Source organism: Panthera tigris, chromosome F2 (assembly GCF_018350195.1).
Source record: "Panthera tigris isolate Pti1 chromosome F2, P.tigris_Pti1_mat1.1, whole genome shotgun sequence".
Classification (NCBI taxonomy): Eukaryota; Metazoa; Chordata; class Mammalia; order Carnivora; family Felidae; genus Panthera; species Panthera tigris.
This window is the reverse complement of record NC_056676.1, coordinates 79,284,323-79,306,576: the sequence shown is the minus strand read 5'-3', so window position 1 is coordinate 79,306,576 and position 22,254 is coordinate 79,284,323. Positions and strand designations below refer to the sequence as shown.

The window sequence follows — 22,254 nt, the reverse complement described above, 5'->3', positions numbered from 1 at the left end:
GGCTTTTATCACGAAAAGATTTTGAAGTGGGCAAATGGTTTTCCTATATCGACTGAGATGATAGGATTGTTCTCTTTCCTTCTGTTAGCATGGTGTATCACATTTATCGACTTATGTATGTTAAACTGTCTTTGCATCCCAGGGATAAATCCTACTTGATCATGGTATATACTCCTTTAAATGTGCCGTTGAATTTGTTTGCTACTGGTTTTTTTTTTTTTTTTTAAGTTTATTTATTTTGAGAGAGAAAGCATGAGCAGGGGAGAGGGGCAGAGAGAGAGTTGGAGGGGGGGTGCGGGGAGAGAATCCTAAGCAGGCTCTGCACTGCCAGCATGGAGACCGATGCAGGGATTGAACTCATGACTGTGAGACCATGGCCCGAACTGAGGTTGGATGCTTAGCGAACTGAGCCACCCAAGAGCCCCTGCTAATGTTATATCAAGGAGTTTTGCATCTGGTTGCAGCAGGCATATTGGTCTGTAGTTTTCTGTAGTGTTTGCCTGGCTTTGGTGTCCAGGTAATGGGTGAGCTGGGGAAAATGTTCTTTATGTGTGGGTGAAAACCCTGTGGCAGGGACGCCTGGTTGGCTCACTTGGTTAAGTGTCTGACTCTTGATTTCTGCTCAGGTCACAATCTTATGGTTTGTGCGATCAAGCCTTGCACTGGACTCCATGCTGAGTGTGGAGCCTGCTGGGGATTCTCTCTCCTCCTGTCTCTCTGCTCCTCCCCCACTCATGTGCATGTGTTTTCTCTCAAAATAAATAAACTTAAAAAAAAAAAAAACACAAAACCTCGTGGCAGAAAGAGGAAAGCAAGTTTTTGGAACGGTGTGCATGTTAGTCCTTATGAGCATGTGCCTGTAGGTATGAACATTGATTTGTTGGGGAAGAAGTGTTTTGTGGGAGACTGGGGTGTACTTTTGATAACTTTTTAAATTGGTGTTCCGACAGGAAACTGTGGCTTGGCTGGGTGACTACCGAGGTAATGACGTTCCCTGTGTTTTGGGGGTGCTCTGTGCTCACGGAGTGCTGTGAAGGGTACACAAAACATTCGGACTGTACTTTGCATCTCTTGTTTCTAAGAGGAGAACAGGCACATGTCATTATTTGCCTTGGGACACCACCACTCTCCCTTGATTATCTTGTGAAAAGGCGTTTACTTCCAATTTCAAACTGGCAGTACTCTGGTTTTGTTTGCCTGATTTTTATCCCAAAATAACATATGCTAATTGAGCTTTTTCTGCAGCTTTCTTTGGAGAAATGATGTTCATTTATTTGTGTTTCTTGAAGTAGAAATGGAGTAATGCATGTAAACAAGATGTAAAAGCTGTAAGACCCAGAGCGGGAACCTGCGAGGAGCTCTTCCTCACTCGTGCTGTCGAACAGGGAGCCGGGATGTCCTCCCCAAGGTGGGGGGCAGGTTGGCAGAGCTCTGGTTCCATGTCCAGACTCTGGTCAGCAGTCCACTTGTGGCCAGACATGGGGATACCCTGCGGTTGGAACCCAGGGCCTCCTGTCTCCTGGTCCCATGGGACTCCCCTCCTCTATGTGCACAGGGAGAAGGCCTGGGCTAGTGGGACGTGGGGGCCCTGGATGACCCGACAGCTGCTTCAAGAAGGAGAGACAAGGGCCAGGTCACCACACTTTGTCCTCGTGCCAGTTGTCCCCAAGGTCTTGGCTAAGAAGTTTGCCATTTCCGGCTTGGCCCAGCATGGTGATGAGGAACGCACCTCTTTTCAAAGCAACCCATTCTGGCCTTCTTATTCTACAGAGAAGTGACTTATTGGTGTTTTGGAATATAGTCCTTGGATGATTATTCCTCCATGAAGTGACTCATTCACAAAATCATTGGTTCCCTCCTTTTGATTAGGAGCTTCCAGATGCAGGCTCGCAGCTCGGGCCGTCCCATCAGGCAGCTTCAGGGGCCTGCGCGTCCCCGCCCGTCTGAGTGATGGCCCTGGAGGTCTGCCCTGTGCCACCTGTGTGCCGTGCAACGGCCTGACGGTGAGAGGTGTTTCCCGTCGCTTAGTAATTGACCGAAGGATGTAGATGCATTTGTTAACCCAGCAGATAGTTCCCCCATGTGCTATGTGCCGTGACAGATGGTTCAAGTACAGGTGGAAGGTCACTGTTCCTGCCCTGAGGGGCTTCCAGCCAGAGTCAGGTTAGTGCAGGGGTCTGTGGTCCATGCCAGGGTCCTTGTCCCGACTCTGGTGGTGCGGTCCGTCTCGGTCAGTGGAGCGCCAGGGTGGCCAGCGGCTGGGAAGTGTTGGCTTCTCTTGAAGATGTTGCGAGAAGAGAAGTCTGCGTTCTGGTCACGCGTTTCTAGGCCCTGTCTCTAGTGGCCACAAATGTCCTTATCTGGGGTTCAGTGTCCCCTGCTTCAGTTGTGTCCACTTGAGCGTCTTGGGAGGAGAAGATTGAATACTGTCCTGTCAACAGAAGTAGGAAATGGTCTTAACGTCTGCTGTGGTTGGGCTCCTGTGCAGCCGGCGACTCAAATGGCATTCCTTCCCAACAAAGGGGACCGCTGCCAGTAGGCTGCAAGGTAGGAGCTTCCTGGAACTTGGCTCTTGCAGCACGCCGTGCACCTTGGGCGCTGGGAGGAGGCCTTGCTGTGGCCCGGACTTCCACACGTGCCCCTGGAGGGGACCCACGGGCGCCCTCCTGCACGGACGTATGTGTCGTGTGCGGTCGGGTAGAGCCGCGCCTGGGGTCTTCCGTCGGGGATGGCCGATTTTCGGGTGCGCTCTTCGATGAGCGTTTGCGTTGCCCTGTTTCTCCTTTTTAGAGGTCACGCTGCGTTCTTTCTCAGGTCGCCTGCTCATTTTTGGTGCTCTCTTCCTTGTTCTTTGGAGTCCTTTTGACTTATTTGCAAACGTTAGTAGCTCATCAGTAACGGTCTGGGAAAATCAAACCTATACTTACCATGTGACCCAGCCATTTTACTCCTAGAAATTTAATCAAGAGCAGTGAAAGCATGTGTCCATAGAGTGACTAGGACACACGTGTTCAGAGCGGCTATATTTGTAATAAAAACTCAAAGCAGCCTGAGGGCTCATAAATTAGGTGAATGGGTAAGCAGATTGTTACAGGCATTCGTTGGAATACTATTCAGCAATTAAAAGGAGTCCAGCCTGGATGCATGCAGTATGTTGGAATTAGTCTAAGAGGAGGATGCCTTGTGACGGAAGCCTGACAGAAAACAGTATCTAATGTGTATGATGCCATCTGGATTAACTTCTGGAAAATGTGAACTCCTTTATGGTGACGGCAGTGCTTACATGGGGCTGGGAGGAGGCTTGGGCTTGGGGAGGACGGCATTTGGGGGTGGATGCGAGGACGCACAGGCAAGCTTAGTTGATGGATATATTCACGATCCCCATTGCGCAGATGGTGTTACGAATGTCCGCTCCTCCGGTTGGATGCTTTAAACTTCGGTGGTTATTCCGTGCTGGTTACATCTCAGTAGGGGTGTTAAAAGAAAGAGCTGTGGTAGGGGAGGGGGCAGAGCTGCTGACCGCACAGGGAGGGTGTTCACAGGGAGCACCCGGGAAATGGGATGAGCCAGGCTGTCCCTTAACAGGACCCCAAGTGCAGTCCTAGGCCCAGTGATGGGAGATGGGTGGTCCTCCCCTCTCCTCTGGTTGTCTCTCTGCTCCCCTTGGGTTTGGCTGCTCAGTGGGGAGGAGGCAGGGGAGTGGGTGATAGTGACATGTGAGGAGAGGGAAGACTCATCTGGGGGCCACCTTACGCACATGGTGACTATGGGCCCCAGGTGTGTGGTGGTGGGTCTGAAGGCAGCCTGCTGGGCCCAGTGCATGGTTTTCCCCATTGACCTTGGGCTTCAGGTGCCCCTACAGAGAAGGTAGACTGGGGTTTAGCCTGGAGTGGGGCCTTGTCAGGTGGGTCGAGGGAGGAGCAGGCAGGGGAGTGATGGGTGCTTTCCTGGGGGATGGGGTGTTGTAAGTGCAGGTGAGTGTCTCCGACTGTGGCCCAGCCGCCAGCCCCGGGCCTGCTGCCTGTCTTGGTGTTACTGGAACGCAGCCATCTCTATGCGTTTCTGGATGTTGGCGGCTGCTTGTGCCCGACAGCAGCTCAGCTGAGTAGCTGTGGCAGAGACCTGTGGCCCACAAAGCCTCAAGTGTTTACTGTCGGATCCTTCACGGACGATGCTCTGTGACCTGTGGTTCGACTGTGGAAGCGAAGGCTGGAGAGGGCAGACAGGGACGTAAGGGGGCTGATGGATAATGAGGAGGTGCAGGGGGTACATGGGAGTGTTCAGAGGTCAGAGCAGGTTTGGGGGTGGGAGTGTGGGAATAAATGAGTGTTCTACCAATAAGTGAAATCCCAAGGAGCTCATGTGTGTGGGCCTAGGGTAGCTAGTTGGGAACCACCCAGAACCCTTCATGGGCTCAGCTCATGTGTGTGGGCCTAGGGTAGCTAGTTGGGAACCCTTCATGGGCTCAGCGGGTAGTTTTTAAGCATCACGTACATGAAGGTTCCAAAGGTCAGTGAGGGCACAGGGCCTGGAGTGGGGAGTCCTCACAGGATCGAGACTGAGCATCCAACAGAGGGAGGCTAGTGTGAAAGCCGGCCTGCCGTGGGTGTGAGGACGGTTTTGTGTGAATGGTTTATGAAGGTTGCTGTTTCTACATGAACTTTCTCTCCTAAGCCTATCCTAAAGTTTCTGAATGAATGAACTCCCTGCTTTCTCTATGCAAGTGGAGGATGAGTGTTGGCTAATTTCTGAGCCAAATGCTTGTATTCCTTCGGTTTTCTTGTATTTTATGATAACCAGATGGGCTTCCCCCTCCCCCCCCCCCCCCCCGGCACCCATTGATTTTTTTAAGAATAAATGAAAATGCATCTTCAAAATATATCCTACCTGGAACTGCATATTCTGACCAACTCCCCCTGGGAGATTGTTGTCTCCTTTTGCTTTTGTAAATGTATTTTGTCCTAGTTTTGTTTTATTCCAGCGCCTGTAACTTGTCGCAAGAGAAGTTGATACTCTGCCTGAAGCCTTACTTTCTTTGGAAGGTGCAAAAATGGACCCATTGCTTGAGGAGACCCACCAGTGGAGGTGGACGCTAAGCCGTTGTGAGGCTCCTTAAGGCAGGTTGAGGGCTGTGTGGCATACCGCACCACACTCTGGCTGGCGAGCTGTCCTGGAAGCTCATGGGGGCACTGATGTGTGTTGTCGCGGTTTTTCCGGGTGGTCACAGATCCGACAGTCCCGAGTTCTGGCTCCGCGTCTGACGAACTGTGCGGTGTTACCGATGTTCTCAGACTCTTCGGCCTCCTCCTCCGTGGAGCCGAGAAGACAGCGCTGCCCCGCGGGGAGTGAGGGACCTTCGATGGCCCCTGCCAGGGCCTGGCACGTGGAGACGCCGTCACCGCCCCTCGTCACTGCAGCTGTTGGTTGTGCCTGCCATTGGTTTCTGCCACGCGGGTCCCACTTTGAGCTGCCCTCCTCCCGAGTGGTCACCGTGGTTGTGCTGGAGCTGAATTCGGGAGCGGGCTCTTTTCGCGTACAGAATCGTACCTCTGAATTGCCCACAGAAACGCTCTTAATGGAAAAGTTGAGCGCTGTAAACAGTAACTATGAAGTTCTGTCAAGCTCCATTTGATTCATGGTGATCTCGCGGTTTCATCCATTCTTAAATACCCCGAGAATCCACTCCTCTCTGGTCTTCCCACTAGGCTGCCTTCCTGTTTGTCACTTTTTTGGTCTTGTCTTCCCAGTAATTGCCACTGCAATCTGTTCTCTGTTCTATTTGTGATGGCCCGTGCTGGCAGAAAAGTTGCCCGAGTGAGTGAGCAGAATTTTCTCCCCTGCGGCCTGGCCCAGCTGGCGAGCCGCCCCTCCACGGGCGCGGCGGGTGGTTTGCTCGTCTCTCCCCTCCCCCCCCCCCCCCCCCCCCCCCCCCCCCCCCCCCCTGCAGCCGCCTCTTCTCTCCAGCCCCATCCTGTGTGGGCCGAGGCTCATCTTCCAACCTTCAGATAGCTCCCTTCTGCCTCCGCTCCTACGTACGCATTCCTTCTTTCACCCGCGGTTGGATCAGAGGGCAGAATAGTCTATAAAGAAGCTGTGGAGGGGCTTTGGTTGTATTTTTCTGTGCTTCAAGATGACAGGTTTTTGAGGTTTCTTTGAAGTTTTGAGGTCTCTGTCCAAAAAGGAGGCAAATTTCAGATCTAATTTTCAGCTTTTTTTTTTTTTCTAAGTGCATAGCCTAGATCCTTCTAGCTCAGAGACATTGCAGATTTATATTTTCATAGATCACCTTGAGTTGGTTGCCATTTTCAAGCTAAGAAAACGGAGGTTCATAGGGTTTTATGACTTGCTCAGATTCTCTCGATGTGTTGGGAAGAATGCCTATGTCTTCATAGCATTTGATTCAAAGGAAGATGCCTCCGTCCCCAACTTCTGCCCTTTAGAATTTGTACATGAAATCTACAAAGTCCACGTGTGGCCCTTCTGGTGCCTCCTGTCTGGATCAGCCGCTGTTGACACGACACTTCCGTTTCTGGCCACGGCTGGATTTGGGCCACCCCTAGTCCCACCAAAACCAGCTGCTGGAGAAGGAACAAGGAACAGAGAGTGGGCTGGCTTTACGGCACCCTCCCCTTGCCATCCAGGGCTCTGGACCACTTGCAGGAAAGGAGACCTTAGCAGTGTGTTAGTGTGAGAAAGGACTCGTATTTCCATGGTAAAAAAGAATCTGTGTCCTTTGGGGCTGGTGGTATTTGTGTAATTTGCTGATGATGGGAGCTTTGCCTGGGGAGAGCAGAAGACTGTGTCCCAGGCTGTGTGAGTGTGGGAGTCAGAGTGACAGTGCTCACATTTAAAATATTTTGGGCACCTGACCTTAACTCAGCAGAGGGTGACCTAGGGGCTGAGTGACTGTTGGTCGTCTTGAGCGCTGTGCTGGTTCACAGGCTTCATTTGACCTCGTGTCTAGGGCACGGTGCTGAGCAGTGTGGGGTTTATGTTTTGCAGTGTCTGTGTTCATAGTGCTAGCCCCCTCACAGGCCCCATGGTGTGGTGGAGAGTTTTTCTAGATGGTGCCCATGGTACTGGGAGAGCGGGGAGGGGAAGCTCCTTCAACTGTAACAGCTGTGGGCTGGGACTTTGCATGATGGAATTTCGCCTAACCCGCAGCTGATGGTTGACTGTGACTTTGGGGTGATGGGACTTTGGGTGAACGTGGTGTGCAAACGGAGTATCCTATCTGACCCTATAGCTTAGTCATTGCTTTAATATTTACTGAGAGTTTCATTTGCTGGAGCCTGTGTGAGCTACTGTAAGGGATAGAATAATGAAGCAAGAATTGTGTCTTCAAGGAGTCTGTAGTCCGCTAAGAAATCTCTAATGTGTGTAAGTTGCTCTAATAATAATACCTGTTTTTGTTGAATGCTTGCCAGGTACCCAGCATTGTGACAAATATTTGGTATGTTGTAACTCGTTCTTGCAGAGAAGCATGCAGTTGACAGGTTCTGGTTGGTCCCATTTTGGGGATGAGGAATTGAAAGCTCAGAGTTTAAGTAACTTGGCAAAGATACGTCAGCCAGCAGCTCCTGGCCTGTATGCCTTCCTGTCTTCCTGGACACGTTCTGCGTGCAGTAGGCACGGGCCTCGGGTGGACAGGTGGTTGGACTCCGAGGAAGAGTCCTTGCTTTCTGCCACAGTGATGAGGGGACACGTGATGGAACAGGCAGCATGTTAACTAACAGCGGGACACGAGGAAACACATAGATGGTTGTCAGAGGGAAGAGAATGGGAAAAGCACAAAGATGAGAAGACACGGGGTAGAATAGAGGTGACAAGGAATGGATTCTGGCAGAATTGCCAGAATCTGGTTAGAAGGACCAACCCGGTTCAAAGCTGGGCCGTGGCCCCTGGGAGCCTGCTTTCTTTCCAGTCTACCCTTCACTTATGGGGTCATCTTTTGGTGCCTCCCCTAAAAGCTTCTGGGACCTCCTTCTGCTCTGCCTGGGGGACACTTCCTACTTTGTGCTGAGAGTTTGTCAGAGGCTCTGCCCCGATTCTCAGCTTCTCGGTCAACTCTTCTGGAATCTGCAGGCACCCTGAGGCGTCTAAGGAAATTTAGTGCCACCTCCCGTCTAAGTAGTTTCTTCTTCTGCCAGATCATGGCCCTGTGGTTACTCACTGCCTTGCTGCTGCTTCTCCAGCACCTTGAAGAGATTTGAAGGATGTCTTGTGTTCTGTATTGTTCTCTGTGGCTGAGTTGGTCTGAATTGCCTAGCCTGCTGTCTGCAGAAGTAATGCCCCGATACTCACTTTGTCCCTGTGCGGTTTGACCTACTTGTGGGACCCAGCCATCCGGGTTACTAGATGGATAGTCCCTTGGTGTGGGGTAGCCTGTCCCAGGATCAGTTACTGCCACTCTGACCTCGGGGAGGTTATTCATGGCTCTTCTGTAAGATGGGGGCAAGTTTACAAGCCACAAAATACCTTACAGAAAGGAGTTGGTATCTTACCAATCTCAGTTTTTGCTGTTTGTTTTTCTCTTGTGTCTGTTCCCATGTATCTTAAGCTGAAATTAGTGGTTTTCAGTTCTCACACACGTGGCCTCTGGCAAGTTGTTCCGTTAGCCTGGTCTGTGCTAGAGGTCTCTCGCACTTGACACACTGGGGGTACACTTGTGCATGCCAGCTGGTTTGTTACACAGCTCCAACTACTTGAGCTTTACTTAACAGGACAGCGTCTCTTTATGTTCTTGAATAATAAAACTATTGTTCAATAAACTCACTAACTCAGCTGGAGTCTTCTTAGCTCGTTGGGAACTTGTTTCCAGCAACAGATACTTAGGTATCTGTCACTTCAGACCTGTCCATATAAATAGACTTGTTTGCAAATGGAACAGCGTCCCAGAAAGTAGGGGGTCTGGCACACATACATGTGAATCCTAACACTTACTTGAAAAGTCAGTTAAAAATTTTTTGAAAATAAAAACAGAACTGTGTTTTTAAAGCTTTTTAGGGTGACATTAGAAACAGATTCTGGAGGTGAGTGGGGGACGGTGACATAGGTGAAGGGATTAGGGTATCTTGAGCCCTGAGTAGCGTGTAGAATTGTTGGATCAATATATCGTTCACCTGAAACTCCTAACGCTGTGTTGATTATACGGGAATTAAAAAAAAAAAAGATGAAAATGATACAAAACAAATAAATAGTTTGATGAGTTGTTAGAAGGTAACACTCTTCTAACTAGGACCTGGATCAAAATCTAGAGCTTTGACAGCTGGATAGCCTCTCATTGCCCCATCTTTACCCCCAAAGGGAGCACCGTCCTGATTTCTAGTCAGTACTTAGCTTTACTTACTTATAGTCTTAGCATATGAGTATGTCCCTACATAGACGAGTTGATTGTTTAAGTTTCTCTTAATGTGCAGGTACCCCTGCTCTTTCCTTTTCCTGATAATTTATCTGTTGAGGAAGCTGGGACATCCAGCCCAAGGAGACTTCGACAGCGTGGGCTTGTTGATGGAGCACTTGTGGTGTCCTTCTGAACACTTGTGGTGTTCTTCCGTCCCCTGCATTTCCTGAAAATGGGCAGCTGGATCCAGAAGCTGGATCAGGTTCACCTCTGATCCCTCTGGCAAGTCCAGCGTGGTCTTGTGTTCTTAGGTCAGGAGGCAGCGAATGCCCACTTGTTTCTCTCGTTGTGATGTTGCTAATTGCCCGTGCTTTGTCCAGATCAGTGGTTCTCAACCAGGGGCGATTTTGCTCCCACTCCCCTTTCCAGGGGACGTGTGGCAATTGTTGGTGGCTACAACTTGGGAGGTTGCTCCTGGCATCTTGTGCGTAGAGGTCCGAGATGCTGCTATACATCCTGCTTGCACAGCACAGTCCCCAACAGGGAGAATTGTCCAGCCCCACGTCTCAGTGTTGAGGTTGAAAAATCCTGGACTAGGGGTTGTAAAATAGTACTCCGATTTTATCCCTTCTTTATCATTTTGTTAGAATGCTTTTATAAAGATACATGCTGCTCATCATGAGATTATTGAGTCGTACGGTTCATAAATGCTTGATTTTTTTAATTTACCAATTTTCAGGAAAATCAAGATTCTTATCCTCCACAGATGGCCATTGACTTTAAAAGAAAATTACAACGAACACATGGATTAAATGTGGATTTAATTTTTTTTCACGTTTTATTTATTTTTGGGAGTGAGCGAGCGTGAGCATGGGCGGGACAGAGAGAGGGCGGGGTGGATGGAAGATCCAAAGTGGAATCCGTGCTGACAGTGGCAAGCTCGATGTGGAGCTTGAACTCACGAACCGCGAGATCATGACCTGAGCTCAAGTCAGATGTTCAACTGAATGAGCCACCCAGGTGCCCCTAGATGTGGATTTAAATTAGATCCATTAGATACGGATTTAAACCTACCTGAAGAGCATCCATCAGTTGGATTTACTATCACTTTGAGTTTGCATTGTCTCCTCTTGGCCAGAGGGAGCTTCTGCAGTTGGGTGCAGAGGCCTTTGACCCAGCCCTTGTCTTGGTTGGTTTCCTTGCTCTGGCGTAGAACGAGGTGTCCAAGCTCACCCGTACGTTTCCTGCCACTGACTTGGCGTCATCCGTTTCTTTGAGAAGCCTGCCCTGGCTGCTTTTCCCTAAAAGTGAACGAGTGAGAACTCGAGACCACGGTCTGGACGTCAGGGATGCTTACTGTACTGTGTTGGTGATCGTTTCTAGGTCTTTACTGGGGACAGAGCTGGTTACAGATACGCATGTAAAATTGTCTACCTTCTTTTTGTTCGAAACTGATACCTGAATTCAAGTTCAGGGAAACCAACCGGTTTTAAAATACTCCATATTCTATAAGTGCTAAAGCATCTTAAAATTTTACTTTTAGATGGAATCAGCGTGAGTGGCTTTCCGCTGTGCAGTCCCTTTCGACAGGTCGTTCGGCCTCGAGTGGAGAGCAAGCCTGTGAACGCCCCTGAAGGCAGCAAACCAGGAGACCCGAGCCACATGAAGGTGAGTCCACCCTGCACAGGTACGGTCTGCTCGGTGGCTTGGTGTTCTCGGTTTCGGCCACTCTGCCTTTTTGGAGGCAGTGTTGAGTGCTCTTCAGAAAAGAAAGAAAGAGAATCGTGTTGGTGGAAAGCTGGTTCCTCAGTATTTCTCCCTGTGGCATGTTTTGGAAAGCCGTTGCAATGAAGCTTGTATGATTGTGTGGTTAAGTCTCATTTCCATGAAATACTGGGAATTTGGGGGTTGAGTCAAGGGGTGCAGTGATGAAGTGGAAGTTTCCTACCTTTTACCTGTTTGAAAACTGTATTTATTGAATGACCATTCTCTGTATTCATCCCGAAACTTAATCTTTTGGCCACCAACCACGAATTGGTTTCTGAGTGGTGAGGAAGTCAAAATGAATACACACTGCTAGTGTAAAGGTGCCAGGGACTTCTGGCAGAGCAGAGGACGCTGTTTGCCAGGAGCCCTGGGAGGGGCCTGAGCCCGAGCTTGGAGTTTGGCGTCCACAGCATTTGGGAAAGCTCTGTCGGTCTGCGCCTGTCCAGGGACGGGGTGTAGCGAGAGCGCCGAAGGCCTTCACAGCTACGGCGGGGGTGCGGGCAGCAGGGTCACCAGAATGGCTTGTCGAGTGAGCGTGTGTTGAGGCCCAGCCCTGTGGGTGCTGTGTACAGTCTCGACGCCAGCATTTGGGGGGTGTTGATCGAGGGGACCCACCCACCGAGCTTGACCAAGCTGGTTGTGGCACGGAGAATGTTGAGCACGGATGCTCTCTGAGGAGAGGTCAGGGCAAGAGGGACGCCAGCTGCTTTTGGTCGACGGCGGTCCTGTCTGTGGATGGAAGTCACAGGGAGTCGGGTTTCAGGGAGTCCTCCCCGCCACTGAGGGCGCCGCAGTAGAGAGAGAGGTGCTGGTGTAGCTGGGAGCTGTCCAGCATCTGGCTCCCGCACACTAGCCCGACTGCGGGTTTGGGCTCCTCTGGGAGCCCGGGGACTGGATGTGGGAAGATGCTTCCCGGCGCGGGAAGGAAGGCAGGGAGGTGTGGTGGAACCGCAGGGCACGGGATGCTGTCGGGGGAGTTCGGGGCACGGAGGGATGGGGAAGCTGCAGCAGTGATGTCCTCGTGGTCCTTGGGTGTGACGTCCCCTGAGGCCTCCTGACAGCCAGCCCTGGCCCGTCGTCGGTTCTCCTCCCTGCCCAGGCCCCCCGAGGACCGGCACTTTCCTCCGCCGCTCCGCTCCACCGTCGTGTGGCCTTCCCCACGGGACAGACTCTTGGAATCGAGGGCAGAACCTCAGGATCCCGGAGGTCCTCGTTCAGAGTCGGTTGGGTCGTGGTTGGCTGTGCCATCAATTGCGTTTTCTTGAATTGAGCGTTGCAAGGCTGGGTGCGCTGTAGTTCTTGGGCGGTAAGTGTGAATAGATGTAAGATGAGTGTAAACGTGCTTAAATGGAAGTGCCCAACTGGAGTTTCCGTTTGCTGGGTGCGGCCTATGTGTCAGGCCTGTGTCACAAGAATGCAAATGGACAGGTTCTACACAACTTTCTGAGTCGGTGGTCTCCTCCAAAGAGAGAACCGTGGCTCTGAGGTGATGACACCACCAGTCCCCCCTCCAGTCCCTGTCGGTTGCACCGTGACACCTTCTTTCTCTGTGCCTTTTCCCAAAATTACTGAGAAACAGAGTCCCAATGCCTCTTCTTAAAAATTTTAATTCCAGGGGCACCTGGGTGGCTCAGTCAGTTGAGCATCTGACTTAGGCTCAGGTCATGATCTCGTGGTCCGTGAGTTCGAGTCCCGTGTCGGGCCCTGTGCTGACAGCTCGGAGCCTGGAGCCTCCTTCAGATTCTGTGTCTCCCTCTCTTTCTGCCTCTCCCCCACTCATGCTCTGTCTCTCTGTCTCTCAAAAACAGACATTAGAAAAAATTTTAAAAAATTAAGAAACCTAATTCCAGCGTAGTTAACATACAATGTGATAGTGATTCGACAATTCCAAACAACACGTGGTGTTGACAGGTGCCTCCTTAATCCCCATCACCTATTTCCCCATCCCCTCTGGTGACCATCAGTTTGTTCTAAGAGTCTGTTTCTTGGTTTGCTTCTCTTTTTTCCTTTGCTCATTTTGTTTCTCAAATTCCACACACGAGTGAAATCATAAGGTATTTGTCTTTCTCTGACTTATTTCGCTTAGCATTATACTCTGTAGTCCTGTGCATGTTGTTGCAAATGGCAAGATGTCATTCTTTTGTACGGCTAATATTCCATTGTATATTTCTGCATCTTTATCCATTCATCAGTCAGGGGCCGCTTGGGCTGCTTCCATAATTTGGCTACTGTTGATAATGCTGCTATAAACATTGGGGCACATGTATCCTTTTGATTTTGTGTTTTTGTATTTTTTGGTTAAATACCCGGTAGTGTGATTCCTGGATTATAGGGTAGTTGTATTTTTAACTTTCTGAGGACCCTCCATATGGTTTTCCAGAGTGGCTGCACCAGTTTGCATTCCCACCAATAGTGCGTGAGAGTTCGCCTTTCTCCACATCCTCACCAGCACCTATTGTTTCTTGTGCTGTTGATTTTAGCCATTCTGATCGGTGTGTGATGATACCTCATGGCAGTTTTGATTTGTATTTCTGTGATAATGAGCATCTTTTTTTTGTTGTTGAGATGCCTATGACATTTTAATTACATCTATGACCATAAAGTAATGTGTTCTACAGGAACCAGAAACAGAGGGACTTGAATCAACTATATACCTTTGCTTTTGGTGCTACGGAGGTTTCACCAGGAATTTATAAGGGTGGAGATTACAGTTGATCAATTAGAGGACTAATATGAAAACATGAAGTAAGTTTCTAAGTGAGTGGAGAAAATCAGATTGAAATAGGACCTTGAGCTTTGGAGTACAGGAAGAATTGAATATAAGGCACAATAGTGACTGCTAAAATGCCTATCCTAAATTCCTCTTTACAACGTAAGTTTTATTTATTTTTAAATGTTTTTTTTTTAAATTTACTTTTGAGAGAGAGAGAGAGTGTGAGCAGGGGAGGGGCAGAGAGAGAGGGAGACACAGAATCCAATGCAGGCTCCGGGCTCGGAGCTGTCAGCACAGAGGCCGGCGTGGGGCTTGAACTTACAAACTGTGAGATCATGACCTGAGCTGAAGTCAGACACTTAACTGACTGACCCACCCAGGCGCCCCTACAATGTAAGTTTTAAAGATGACTGAGTATCTGGATCCTGAGCTCCCCTTGTCTGACAGACATACCAAGTCTACAACTACAATGGAGCAGCTGTCTCTGAGAATGACCTCAAGACAGGTACAACGGATTCTCTGCAGCTTAAACACGTAAAGAAGCCCCCACTTTGAAATGTGATGGGGAATCAAACTCCTACAGGGGCACCCACGATTGGAAGGGCTATCCTAGGTGTGGATGTCCTCCCCAGGGACCGAGGGATCAAGCCCCACATTCGGTACACCCTGTCCTGGGGATGACAAGCCCCCATGACCTATGGCTTTGAAAATCAATGGGACATCACTCCAGCAAAACCAGAGGGCTATAGGAAATTCAGTCTTTGCTCTGAAAGGGCTTGTGGGCTATATCACTGGGTCACAGGGACAGCTCCGGAGCTGCATTTTTCAGAAACACATGTGCCATAGATGAAGGAGGGTGTTCACTACTTGTAGGGTATGTGCTAGAGGGACTGGGGTCTGTAGGAAGTTTCTCTAGGAAAGGAGGTGCTGAACATGTGTAGCCTTCCAGCCTAGTTGGCCCGACGTGGGCAGATGCAGACTCGCACACCCTCTGTCTCCCTTGCTAGCAATGCTTGCTGCTTCCTGGTGTTCCCTGTGGACTCCCTCCGCCCCACCCACCTACCCCTGTAGAGGCCCCTTTCAGGTGGCTCCCATCCTGCTGTACCTGGCAGGCAGCCTGAGGCAGGACCAACTCCTTCCAGAGGGGTCCTGCCCCCGGGAGGAGGGGAGCCGGCTGCACCCACCAGCATACTCCCAGCAGCTACGGCTAGGCCTCTGAGCCAGCCCTGCCCACAGGTGTGCTTGCAGCAGTCACAGCCCAGCCATAGCAGGACGATGCATACAGTCAACACAAGGGACACGCCTGGAGAACTCGGTTCTGGTGACCGGGCCAGAGCGCACTTGTGGGACCCGGGGATGACTTCTCCACAAGGCCTCTACTTTGAAGACTGGGAGACGATGCAACTGATTGACCTGATACATATAAACGAGCACAGACAAAATGAGGAGATGGGAATATGTTCCAGATGAAAGAACAAGACAAAATCTCAAATAACTAAACAAAACAGTTATAAGCAACATGCCTCCTGAAGAGTTCAAAGTATTAAGACCCTCCCTGAATTGAGACAAGTCAATGAACTCAGAACTTGGACAAAGAGAGAGAAAATAGAAACAACAACCAGTCAGAGCTTGAATAAGTAACTCAAATGAAAGACCCACGGAGGGATTCACTGTAGATGAGAGGGGCCACATGATCTGCGATCTGGAAGACAGGATGGGAAAGCAAGGAGGCTGAACTGCCAAAAGAAAACAATTAAAAAAAAAATGAGAGTAGTTGAAGGGATCTCTGGAATGATGCCAAATGTGCTAACATTGCCACCGTATGGTTCCTAGAAGGAGGGGAGGGAGGGAGGGAGAGAGCGTGTGCACAAGAACACGTATGTGAAGAAATAATGGCTGAAAAGTTCCCTAACCTGAAGGAAACAGACCTCAAGGTCCAGTAAGCACAGAGAGACCCAGATAAGAACCCAGAGAGATCCACATGAAGATCTATCACCATCTAATCAACATACCAAAAGTTGTAGAGAGACTCTTAAAGGAAGCAGGAGAAAAAATGCTTCGCTACAAGGGAAATCCCATAGACCTTTCGGCTGGCTGTTGAGCAGAAGCTTGGCTGGCCACAGCATTGGTAGGGTGTGTTAAGAGTGCTGGTGGGGAAAACATACAGCCAAGAGTAGTCCACTCAGCAAGGTTATTATTGGTAATCGAAGGAGATCAAGGAGTGTCCAACACAAGCAAAGTCTAAGGGAGCTCGGCACCACCAACCAAGCCTCACGAGGAATGTCCAAGGGTCTTCAGAAAAGAAAATGCCATAAATAGAAGCAAAAAAAAAAAAAAATTCAGGAAAGAAACCATCTCACTGCTAAAGGCAAATGGTACAGATTGTGGATCAGCCGCTTGAGAAGTAGCTTGAGAATTGAAAGAGAAAATAGTAAAATCGACAAGAACTTCAATAAGCAGTTAAGGGATACACAAAATAAAAAGATGTAAGTTATGTCAAAATACGAAAGAGCATCTTTTCACGTATCTGGCCCTCTGGATGTCATCCTGGGAGAAATGTTCACGTCTGCTGCCCATTTTTCATTGGATTATTGGGTTCTGGGGTGTTGACTTGTACAAGCTCTTGGTAGATCTTGGATACCCCATTCCCCTCCATCCTGTGTCCAGACCCTTAGGGTCTGCCCCTGCTGGGCTTGGGCGTTCAGCATTTCCTGTGTACCCACCACCCACACTGAAACTTCAGACAGCCTGGGGACCCTCCTCAACCAGTTTCTTAGCAAGAAAACTGGAAGGAAAGGAACTAACCTTTGTGAAGTATGTCCTGCAGGCCAGGAACCGTGCCAGGTGCCATGTTCGCTCAGACACGTGCACCATTTGGGCAAACTGCCTACTAGATAGGGAAGGACACGGAGATTTAGGGAGTGGCTGGCTCAGGCGTGCGGGTGGTGGATTAAGGGCTGAATCCACGTTACTTCTTCTTACCCTGGGGTTGGACCCTGAGTAGGACAGGCTCCTGTGTGTGCAGTCCGAGGAGGGCACTCTGGTGACAGGCAGGCAAGAAGGGTGTGCGTGAGCATTCACGGGCACATAGGAGACCCGGTCGTGCTGGTAACTAACTGCAAACCTGTGAGGTTGTGCAGGTAAGCCTTCTGTGGTCCGGCTGCTTTCCTAGGGAGCCGTGTGGGAGCTGTGCTTGGGGGGCCCTGTCACGGGGCTTCCTGGCTCTGCTCAGCATGCTCCCCAGTCCTCCCTGAAGCACGAATAATGTGACCTAATTGGAAATGTGCTAAAGCTGTAAAATTACCACCGAGGAATGGTGTAGTCATGGAAACCAGTAACCCGGTGAAAGCAGCTTCTAGGGACCCCCACCCCCACCCCCGCCCTGTGCAAGTGGGGAAGGCTAGCATGTGCTTCAAGAGATCCCCCAGAAAGGTTGTGTCCCCTTCTCTGCCAGCACTGATTGTGTCTGTCCATGTTGGGGACTGGTTTTCTGTATACTTTGTGAAGAATCTTCTTTGATTCATTCTTTTGATTGAAAAAAGAGGTGTGTGAAGTGGCCACACTTTAGAAATAATATTCCTGGAAGCCATGCTCTGCAGGATGGCTTCTCTTGACCCTCGATTTCCCCATCTGTGAAATGGAATAATCTTTCTTTGTAGGGTTTTTGGGAGGCTTCACTAATAGAAGAGCTTGGTAGGGAAGAAAAGCTGGAGAAAATCAAGAAATACCAAACTGAGACCTGGTTCTTGTATATTAAGAGAAAAGTAAGATTGGATAAGTGAGTCCTGGTTAACAGCGAGCAGCCCTGGGTGGGGCCAGGTTATGGGGTCACTGACCTGGCTTAAGTCGTTGGCTGTTGCTCCTGCTCAGGCCTGGCTTCCCCAGGGTTGGCGAGGCCAGTACGTGCCTCCGAGTCTGACCCTGTGTGCACAGTGAGGTGGCCAGGACTTCCCTGAAGCCCTCCCAGGAGGAACCAAAGCCTGGGGCACCCTGGCCTGGGCTGCGGGGAGGTTTCTCACCTGAGGTGGCCTGTGTGGCGTGTGTCACTCGGGGGTCCCCGTGGCCCTGCCTGTTGGAAACCTCCACCTTCAGCCTCTGGGGCTGGACGACACACAAAATCCGGGGCCGGTCGGCCACGTCCACGCGGACGCTGCAGCCGTCGCTCGCGGTCTGTGCCCGAGCTGCCAAATGAAGACCCACGCCTCCATCTACAGCCTTGCTCTGTGAACGCCTCACGCCTGCCGAAAAGCAATCCGGAAGTCCTACCACAACCAAGGTTCTCCAGGAGGTGGGTGAGCGGGCCTGCTTCTGGCCCACATGTGCACATCTGGCTGCTGGGGGCTTGATGGTACATGCCCATCCATGTCAACAACATCTTGTCTTTAAAAATGTCGGAGTGGGGGTCACCTGGGTGGCTCAGTCAGTTAAGCACTCGATTCTTGGCTTCTGGCCAGGTCTTGATCTTGTGGTTGTGAGATTGAGCCCCTTGTTGGGCTCCATGCTGAGTGTGGACCCTGCTTAGGATTCCTTCTCCTCCTCTCTCTACCCCTCCCCTGCTCAGGTGTGTGTGCATGCTCTCTCTTGCTCTCGCTCTCCTCTCAAAATAAATAAATACTTAAAAAAAAATCAGAATAGGAGTGTTGGCCACAGCCGTAACGGTGGCACCTTTGTCCACCTTTGGGCCGGTGTCCCAGCCACACACTCAAGACTCTCGAGCCTTGGTTTCCTGACCTACCAGTTGGGGAGAAGAGTCTGTTCCACGGCTGTCGGTGCAGAGCCATTGAAGGACTAGTTGGGCAGCATGTGGAGGGGGAACAACACCGGGGGTGCCTGAGTGGGGAGCGGGAGGGGGTGCTGAAGGGAGGGCCAGGGGCTTCCTGGTTGGGAGCCTCCGCCTCCCCCCCCCCCCGCCAGAACCTTCCCGCCTCTCAGACATGGGCCCGTGTTCTGTCTCGTGGACGAGCCCGGCTGGGCCCACAGAGTACTCGCTCTCCTGCCGCCTCCGTGCTCTGTGCGATCCCAGCATTTCTCTGTTGAACGTGTTCACTGTTTCACCACGACGTAAACGGTGCCGGAGCAGAGGGTTCCCCCTCCTGTTCTCTTGTGTCCAGGCCTCCAAGAGGGCGGGACACATGGCAAGTGTTGGAGAAGTGGTGGTCGAGCACGTGTTTTGCCAATTTTGGGCAAGTTACTCGCCGGACAGGAGGAGTGTTTGTTTGGAGGAGGCCAGATGGAACTCTGTTCCCCTGACTTCCACGGGAGGCCGCCCTCATAGTGTAAGTGAGCACGGGGAGCTGGGAGGCCGTCCTCCCGGAGCTTAGGCAGTATCGCCGCACGCGTCTGGACCCCGAGCCCCCCAGACCAGGGCCTTGACGTCCTGGCTGCACGTGGTCGGTGGTCATCCGCTGCTGCTCCCCTCTCTGAGGTGTTTTTTTTGTTTTTTTGTTTTTTTTGGTCTCTTGGCTCTGTGGTTTTGTTTCTCCAGGGAGCTGGGACTGATAAAGACCACAAAACAAATCTCAATCAATTTAAAAGGATTCTCATTTTGCAAAGTATACTCTGACAGTAATGAAATCAGAATCCGATAACTAAGTCTTTGAGTATTTTTCAAATGTTTGGAAACGAAACGACATACTCCTGATTAACCCATGGGCTGGAGAAGAGTTAAAAAATAAAAATAGCGAGTATTTGGCCATGAGTGAGCATGAAAGCACAGCAGGTTGTTGGTAGGCTGTTGCCAGAATGGTGCTTCTGGGACGTGTCACTCCAGAGGCCCGTGTTGGAGGAGGAGGGCCTCAAGTCAGACCCCAGCTTCAGCTTGAAGAAAGTAGGAGAAATGGAAATTAAACGTAGTGCAGACAAGGAAATGAAGATGAGAACACAAAACGGGAACGAAAACCCTAATCTAGATGAGGAGACCAAAAGCCTATTCTTGGAGAAAAACGCAATTTACCAATCTGCAGCCAGCTTGACGGGAGAGGAAGGCACGACTGAATGCACCCAGAGCAGAAGACGTGGCCTCCTACAGACTCTACAGAGGGAAGGGAGGCGGGTGTTCTGAGCAACTCTGTGCCCCCAAGTCTGAAAAGCGAGACGGACTGGACAGATGCCTTGAAAGACACAAAGCACCAGAGCGTACAGACCGGGCTGTTGGGAGTATCTGAGTCCGCTAAGGAGGTAGAATTTTTTGTTAAAACCTTGGCCATAGAACAAATCCAGGCCCAGGTGGCTTCACTCCTGCACCTCCTCAAACACGAAGGGAGGATTAATCAGAGTCGTACATCAACTCTTCTTTCCAGGGCCTTGAAGGTGGGGATAATCCCGACCCGTTCTGTGAGGTCAGCACGACCTCGGTGACAGAAGCAGACAAAGATGACGAAAACGGCAACAAAGACTCCTGGACATGGCTGCAGACATCGTCCCCGACACCTGCTGGGTAGGGTTTGTCTGCGTAACGTGAAAGCCAACAAATGTAATTCTTCATTTCAGCAAACCGAAAAAGGGAAACTATGCAAACGTCTTAATAGAGAAGAAACATCTGACGAGGTACAATACCCGTTTCTGACAGAACTGTCGGTGAGCTAGAAATAGAAGGGAACTTCCTCAGCCTGCTAAGTGCACCCACCGAACGCCTCCACCCCCCACGGTGCTTACAGGCGAACGCTGGCCACGCGTTCCCCGAAGGGCGGCCACGCGCTTGGCCGGGCTCAGCTCACGCTGCTCGTCGCCGGCGGTGGCTGTCCACGTGCCTTGGGTCCTGGGCATTTTCCCCATCCTGGCTGAGGGCTGTGCTCTGCCGTTGCCTGTCTGGTCAGCCTGCACACAGGCAGAGCTGGGCATTCCCCCTCCCCGTTCCCACCCGTTGCCTGCTCCCACCTCTATAGTCGTTCTGTGCCGATGTCTCCGAATTCCTTGAACTAACTAAGATCCTCATGGCCGCGGGGTGGTCCCTGCCACGTGGCCCAGTGCTCAGGCTTCAGCAAACCTTCTCTTGATCCAGGTAGTCCAGAGTACTAGGTTGAACATTGCCTGTCCATGGGAATTCTGTTTTCTCTGAAGAGATGGTCCTCGGTGTGGCCAAGCAGGACTGTGAAGCTAATTTCTTCTCAATCAGTTCGAATCCCAGCACATTCAGATGATAGCTTACATCACATATTAAATGTTCTGGGATCTTTTAGCTTTTATAATAAAGAACTGTAAACGGTATAAAGGGCTGTGGGATGTACATAAAGTTCTCATGTGCTCTTACATTTGAGTAATTGTGTTTATGAATGGACAGATTGGAACGATCTGCTTAAGAAACTTAGTCTTTTTTTTTTTTTTTTTAACTCGAATACATTTGCTATGTTATGTAGATAACATGCTTTCTGAAGCAGCGTTCCAGATAGAAGAAGGCTCCATGAGCCTTTTGGGGCCTAGAGGCGGCAGAATTAAGGTTCCCTTTATCTGGGAGGAGAACGTATGTTAGGCCGTCGGTTCACGGTCCTCAACCTGCTCAGGGATGGCATTGGTCGTGCTGGCTGGAGTGTCTTGGCATGTGCCGCCTGGGAGGTGGAGCACTTGAAGCAGTATGTACAGAGTAGCTCTCTCAGGCTCCTACCTTCACAGCGTGCAAGTGGAAATCACCCAACAGTTGGGGAAGGTTAAGCAACGTGCCCGGGGGCAAGCGGTTCCACAGGAGAAGTTAAAATTCAAAACCGCATGTGCCTGAATCTAAAGCTTGTGCTATTTCTACGATACTGCGCTGCCTCTCTATAATTTCTAAGTCTGAACTGATTATGGGGCACAAAACATTCTCTATTGATTGAAGCCATATTTATAGCGCAGTGAGTATAAGCTTTCTGCCTATCTGACCCTGCGTTTCAATCTGTAAAATGCGGTCAATAAGACTTCCTCCTGGGCTGTTGTAAGGAGTAAAGTGTCTGCTATTAGCCCTGCTAGATAAGAAAAGCTTACAAAATGGCCAATCCAATTCACTTCCAAATTATTCGTAATCTGTCCCAGTAATAGTCAGAGAGATGGCGTTTCTTTCTACAGAGTTAAGCATAAAAGCTTCAAGGAATCCTTTAATCTGCTCAGCACTTCTAAAACTTAATAAGAACTTCAGCAGGAAGACCTGCGAGAGTCTGCTGCATGTGGAATTCTGAAGCCACGTCCAGGAGAGGTCGGAAGGATGCCCCTCGAGGCTCAGTAACACCTGTGGACTTGGGCCTGCCGTGGTCGTGTTCGCCTGAACCCCGTGACCTTTCGTCCACCCTTTTGGGAGGACAGCCGCAGCGTGCCCGGCTCCGAGTGGCGGAGGGCGTGTGTCCGTGCACGCGAGCTGGAGTCCCAGAGCCCGCCTTCTGGTGGAAGGGACAAGCCGTAAACAGACGTGTCAGGTCGTGAAAAGTGCTGTCCAGAAAAGTAAAGGGTGAGCTGGGATGAGGCT

General features: G+C 50.5%; 1 protein-coding gene across 3 annotated transcripts in view; it reads left to right on the top strand.

Annotated features, from left to right (window-relative positions):
• TRAPPC9 (trafficking protein particle complex subunit 9) overlaps nucleotides 1-22,254 on the top strand; it is a 578,179-nt gene that overhangs the window by 181,817 nt on the left and 374,108 nt on the right. For all 3 annotated transcript variants that reach the window (XM_042973222.1, XM_042973221.1, XM_042973223.1), the window contains one exon: nucleotides 10,887-11,011. In XM_042973222.1, the coding sequence (XP_042829156.1) occupies nucleotides 10,887-11,011 (125 nt within the window). The remainder of the gene's footprint in view (nucleotides 1-10,886; nucleotides 11,012-22,254) is intronic.